Source organism: Serinus canaria, chromosome 27 (genome assembly GCF_022539315.1).
Source record: "Serinus canaria isolate serCan28SL12 chromosome 27, serCan2020, whole genome shotgun sequence".
NCBI classification, from domain to species: domain Eukaryota; kingdom Metazoa; phylum Chordata; class Aves; order Passeriformes; family Fringillidae; genus Serinus; species Serinus canaria.
Genome location: NC_066340.1, coordinates 1615446 through 1621445, shown reverse-complemented (window position 1 = coordinate 1621445; position 6000 = coordinate 1615446). Strand labels below are relative to the sequence as shown.

Here is a 6000-nt window from a genome sequence, read left to right as displayed (position 1 = left end):
GAGGGTTTGGGGCCAAATCTCAACCTCAATCCTTCCCTCTCCCACCTTCCCATCAGCTCTGGGTTTCCTATTCTCACCTTAACCAAACCAATCCCTGCTCCAGCTCGGGCATCTCCCACCAGCCTTTGAGCAGGGGGAAACCCAGGGCTAATGATGGCTCAGAGCTTAATTAGAGAGTGGAATTTGGGGGCCTGCAGAGGCTGGCAATGCCAAATCCCACCCCTCTCACCAGGAGGGAATAAAAGGCTTTCCAAGGAAAACACAAGTTACCGTGTGATTCCAAAGGCTACGGGGAAGCAACGGAGCAAAAGGCAACCAAGATACAGTAACAGGAAATATTTAATTTTCCAATCTCCACTTCTCCATTTTTATAAACTGAAAAGAAAAAAAAATTTAATATATTACAAAATATCTGTACAGAGACAAAGGTACAACCGAAAAAAGGCGCGCTCGGTCTCCAAAGGAAACTCGGGAGAGGTACAGCAAGAGTCTGACCAGAGGCTTCTCTGCTGGGAACTGCTACAGTGGGAGAATTTGGGATTGAACCCAGAGCCAGGATGGGGGGAAGGAGGGGGGAGCTGCCCTCACCCCCTTGTCTGTAACTGCACCTGTTTAAATCCTCCCAAATGCACAAGTCCCACCCAACACCGTGAATTCCTTTTGTCTTCCCTGTGCAGAGCATTGGAAAAAAGGTAAAATTAAAAATAAAATAAAAATAAAAGGGTGGGGGGGAAATACATGAAAAAGAGGTGATGGAAGGCAGGAGTGGTCCCACAGCCCCCCAGGACCTGGCCAGGCTGGCTCCCCCCACACCCCCTGGCAGGGATGGAAAGGCTCGTGCTGGGACCAGTCAGGAAAAGCCACTGGGAGTGGAATAAGAAAGGAATGATGGAATCACCTTCCACAGGAGCCCCGAGGGGCCCTGGGGACAGCTGGCAGCTGCCACGGAGCAGGGAACAGATGCCTGGAATGTCCATCCCTGGCTGGGGCTGGGACAGGGGACAGGAGCCCTCGCTGGCCCCCAGCCCTGCTGCAGGAGGTGGAGCTGGGCCAGGGAGGACTTGGGGAGACCCAGCTGGGAAAGATCACCCTAAACTGGGACTGATGACCCCCAAACTGGGACTGATAACCCCAAACTGGGGCCCCAAAGCCAGGATGAGAATGGCATGAGGAGCAGGAGGTCGAGGACGGCTCAGCTCGTTCCCGGCAGCTTTCCTGGGAATGTGCCAGTTTGGAGAGACAATAAATAGGCATCAGCTTCCTAAGAGGATTCAGCACAGGAACGAGACTTTTCCTTCCAAAGAGGATGGGGTTGGGAAATGAAAAAAACCAGCAGCAGCAGAAGCTCCATGGCAGCCTGGAGCTGGTGCCAGGAAAAGGGGAAATAAAGAAATGAAATCCCCCCTAAAGCCCCTCGGTGGGTTCAGTGCACTCTGTGTCTCACAGAACTTCTCTTTTTTTCTCTCTGCACATCAGGCATGAACTAAGTTAAAAAAAAAAAATCATCAAGCCAACAACAACAAAAAAAAAAAAAAAAAAAAAAAAAAGAAAAAGAAAAAAACAAAAACAAAAACAAAACAAAAAAAAAAAACCCCAAAACCATCCCAAACCCTACAAATTTCCAGTGGGAATTCTGCAAACAGCATTGCTCCTCAGTGCTGGGAGCCACCGGTCCCTGCATATCACCAGCAAATAAAAATAAAAAATATATCTATATATTTAATTTCTCTCCCTTCCTTCCTCCCACGGCAAAGCTGGGTAAGGCAGGATCTCCCCAGGTGGAGAAGCATCACCTATTCAGGTGCATTTATTTAAATTTATCTCTCTGTATAAAAAAGAAATTAAATCCTGTTAGTAGCAAGAAGGTCTCTCGGCCCACCCCAAAATTCCCCTCCCCTTTAACACTCCAGAACTGTCGGCTCTAAAATTAAATGTTTTCCATAGGAAAGGTCTATTGGGAGAAAAAAAAAAAAAGCTGATAATAGGTACCTTTGTTTTATTCATCTCTTTTTAAGTCTCATTGAAATGAACAGCGCAAGGGTCTGTGGGAGGAGAAAATCCATCGTAAATACTTCCTTGACAACAACAAAAATAGAAATATGCTCATGGAAATGACACAGGAACACCTGGAAAACCTCAAAGGGCTGAGATGTGACCGACCTCGGCAGGATGGGCAGCACTGGCCCAGGATTCCGGGGACAAATCACTCCCATCTGGTGGCAAATCCCACCAGATGTTGGGATTTTTGTTTCCTTTTTTTTAAATTCTTGAAGGGTTCTGAAAGTTACAAATGGCAGAAATCCCTGGTTTTCAGGGAGGTGTTCTCCTCGGCTCTTAAAAAAAAAAAAAATTAAAACAAAAGACCAAAAAAAAAAAAAAAAAAAAAAAAAAAGACAATTCCCCCTGCCAAGTTCCAGCAGGAGGGATCCAACACCCAGAGACCCTTCCCAAAAATCAATGTACTAAGGCTGCTGTCACAGGGGACAGGACTGGCCCTGGAGCAGAGGGAAAACCGGATGCCTTATGGAAAGAAAGCAACATCAGATAAATCAAACACAACCAGTGTCCCATCCCAGGTCCCCGCTGCTGGGATAACCCATCCAGGTGCCTCTGCATCGATAAATTCCCCTTCTCATTTGTTCTTTCATTTTTTTCTTCTTAAGGAAACGGGGAAAACAAACAAACAAAACAACAACAACAGAAATAAAACCGCTTTGGGGAGCAGCCTCCCCCCAGCCCTCCCTGACCCACCGGCAAACTCCAGTGCCCAGCTTGGGGTAACCTCATTTTTAAATTCCTTCTTCCTTCCACTCCTACTTTTCCATCAACCCCCCCCTCTCCTGGCTCAGTTTGCTGCAGGGTTGGGATTATTTTTGTCACTAACCAAGCAGGGGAGGCCAGTGGGGACCCCCAAATGAGGGAGGGATGCCCAGGGAGCTCTGCAGCAGCTGAAATGCGGACGAGACCTTGCTCTGGCCAAAAAAAAAAAAAAAAAAAAAAAAAAAAAATTAAAAAATTAAAAAAAAAAAAAATCAAGTCCTGTGGCTAAAGGAGGAGAGGCAAGGGGGGGGATCCCAGGAATCTCAGTAGGGAACCCCCCGGCCCCGGCCCCCCCGTGGAGGCACTCGGCCAGGCCCTCGGAATGTCTTCCCGTAGGAAGACGGCGCCTGGGTTGGGGCACCCCAGCTGTGACCTGTTCCTGCCCCACTGGAACCGGCCGTTCCCGGCCCCAGCTCGCTGTAACTCTGCATTTTGGCCTCTGGGTGTAGCAGCGCGTTGCTGTTGCTCCCCTCGGATTTGCTGAAGGATTGCCCGAGCGAGTGGATGCCGACGGGGACTCTGGCGAAGCGCAGGTCCTGGTCCCCCGGGAACTGCACCGAGCCCGTGCCCTGGTAGCTGCTGCTCTCCCCGAGGTGGCTCACGGAGCCCAAGAAGGTCCTGCTTTTCCCCAGGGGTTGGGCAGAAGAAGGTTCTAGCAGAGTCTGGCCCGGATTGAGCTCCTCGGCACCGAATCCGCCCTCGGAGCTGTCGGTGCTGTAAGTCCTGGCGGGCTGGGAGCGGCCGTAGTCCGGGGCCGGTGGCTCCTGCGCGGCGTGGCCGAGCGGCTCCGGGTCGGGCTGCGAAAGGAGCTGGAGCAGCGCAGCCGTCACGGCCGGGTTCAACTCCTGGGCTGCTCCGGAGAGATCCCCTTCGGCCACGGGAGGAGGCGGCGGCGGTCCGGGGGGCTCGGGGGGTCTCTTCTCTGGTGGGACAATGCCAGGAGGACACGCTGTGGAAGGGTGACTTCTTTTAAACACCGTTTCAAACAGACACAAAGACATTTCTAAGCAAATCAAACCGATCCCTGCCGAGGCCGCCCGCTCGGGGATGCTCTGGGAAGAGGCGCAGGGAGAGTTTGAACTGGCTGGCTGGGAGATCAACGTTCATTAACAATGTTCATTAACGCTTTCGCCCCGGCCCCCGCGCACCCAACTCGCCGGCAACAGCTGTCCTAACACCTGGGCACCCGTGCAGGGAATTCCCGCTGCCGGATCAAAGGCTAATTCCGAGCAGGAGGCAGATGTGGAGCCACACGCCAGCCCGCGCTCCCCCCGCTGTCCGAGGGACGCGGCACCGCCCAGCTCCGGCTCCAGGGGCAGCGCGGCCGGGATGTGCCGCCTTGCACCAACACAAACCCGAGCCCAGCACACGAATGCCAGCTCCCGAGTGCCCCCTCAGCACCCCGAGGGCAGCGGGGCACCCGTTCCTGCCCCCTCCCACCCACCCCAGCCCTGCTGCCCGACCTGGCCAACAGAGTCCAAAACACGCTCGCCCCCCGAATATTTGCACGAGCAGACTGTCCTGAGCATGAGAAAAACCTCCTGCTTCCTCCCCCCTGCCCCTTCACCCCCATTTCCTCCCAAATTAGGATTTGTTTCCCTCCTGGAAATACAAAGCTCCATCAACCCCAGCCCCCCCCCGCTCCATCCCAGCCTGTGAGGCCGAGGAAGCACAAAGGGGCCTGGCTGGGAGGTGGGAGAGGGAGCAGAGCACCGACCCTCCCCTGAGGCACTGCCACGGCTGCAGGTGACACCACCACGGCAGGTGACACCATGGCAGGGAGGGGACACCACCTGCTCCACTCCCAAAACCAGCCCTGCCTCCTCCTGGAGCAACACACCTGAGCTGCCTCCTCTCCCTCGCCCACGGGGGAAGGAATTACTGGCGATGGCAGAGCCCACAGACACCTCGTTGGAATCAGATCCTCAAATCATTGGCAAAACTGGTTATTAAAAAGGTCAAACTTTATTGTGAAAACCAGTAGTCTTCCAGGACCACCCCTCCACCCGTATCCGTCAGTCCACTTTGAAAACTAGATTGTATTGAAATCCAGAAAAATAAAACAACAACGGGAAAAAAATAAAACAAAAACAAAAAAAAAAACCCAAAAAACAATCTTCAGGTAAAATTTGTAAAGCCAAGCTGATCTGGGGGACAGCAAATCATTCCAAAGAATTATCAACAGAGAACAACGGCATCGAATTCCATCTGCTCTACAGTAACCTAGTTATCTTCCAGGTCTAGGGCAACAACAACAAAAAAAAAAAAAAAAAAAAAGGAGGAGAAAAAAAAAAGAAAAAAAAAAAAAAGCACGATCACAACTGGCTCGTGGTGGGCGGGTGTTGAAGGCACGAGAACACAGCACGTTCAGCTACATTGCAGGAGGTGGGATCGGGCCAAAACAGGCTCCCCGGAGAGTCTGAGACAAACTCAGGAGGCGCTTCTACAATTTGGTGAGGTCGTCACAGGCTGTTGCTAATAAATTCAAAAAATCAACAGAAACAAAAAAAAAAAAGACATGGAGACATTTACACTCACCTTTGGAAAGGAAATCCGAGAGCTCACTGACACAAGCAGGGGGTTTTAAACTCGTTTGGTTCAGCTTGAGGGCTCAAAAATCAGCTCCAGGTAGAACCAGGCACTCGTGGATGCTCAGGTTTTACCCACACAGCTGCCACTATCCCTCCCTTCAGCACTCACCACTATTTCAGCTCTTTAAAATTATCTCTGCATGTTTATTTATTGATTTATTTTTTTTTTAAGAGGGCAGGGAGGGGATGGTGAAAAAGAGCTGGGAAAAAATGCAGAGGTGCAGCAGCATCCTGTGCAAAAAACCTCCCTGGATGTGCAAACTGATTGCTGGGGGGGTTTGAGGAAGAACTGACCCTCCAAACTTCCCTTCCATTTTTGGGCAAACCCCAAAACCTCCAATTCACCTTCACTGGCCCACTCACAGTGGAGCACTCATGGATTTTGGGGTAATATCTGCCTGTTTGGGCTGTTTAGAGCTGTTCAACCTCCTGAGCAGTCCAGCACTTACCGCAGGGAGGGGAGTCAGGGTCTTTCCTCCTGATGTCCAACCACATCCTACCCCTTTCCCCTTCCCTCCTCCCATCCACTCCCCTGCTGCCTCTCTCCCAACACTCCAAGCCCTCATTCCTGGCTGCAGCTCAACCAGCA

General features: G+C 51.6%; 1 protein-coding gene across 2 annotated transcripts in view; it reads right to left on the bottom strand.

The window, feature by feature from the left end:
- Positions 1–450: 450 nt before the first annotated feature.
- CDK12 (cyclin dependent kinase 12) overlaps positions 451–6000 on the bottom strand; it is a 29019-nt gene continuing 23469 nt past the window's right edge. Inside the window, exon 14 of one of the 2 annotated variants that reach the window (XM_009096694.3) lies at positions 451–3769. In XM_009096694.3, the coding sequence (XP_009094942.2) occupies positions 3084–3769 (686 nt within the window). In that variant the 3' untranslated portion in view covers positions 451–3083. Of the gene's footprint in view, positions 3770–4763; positions 5296–6000 lie in introns of those variants that run through there. The other variant, XM_050985770.1, reaches the window with a different exon arrangement.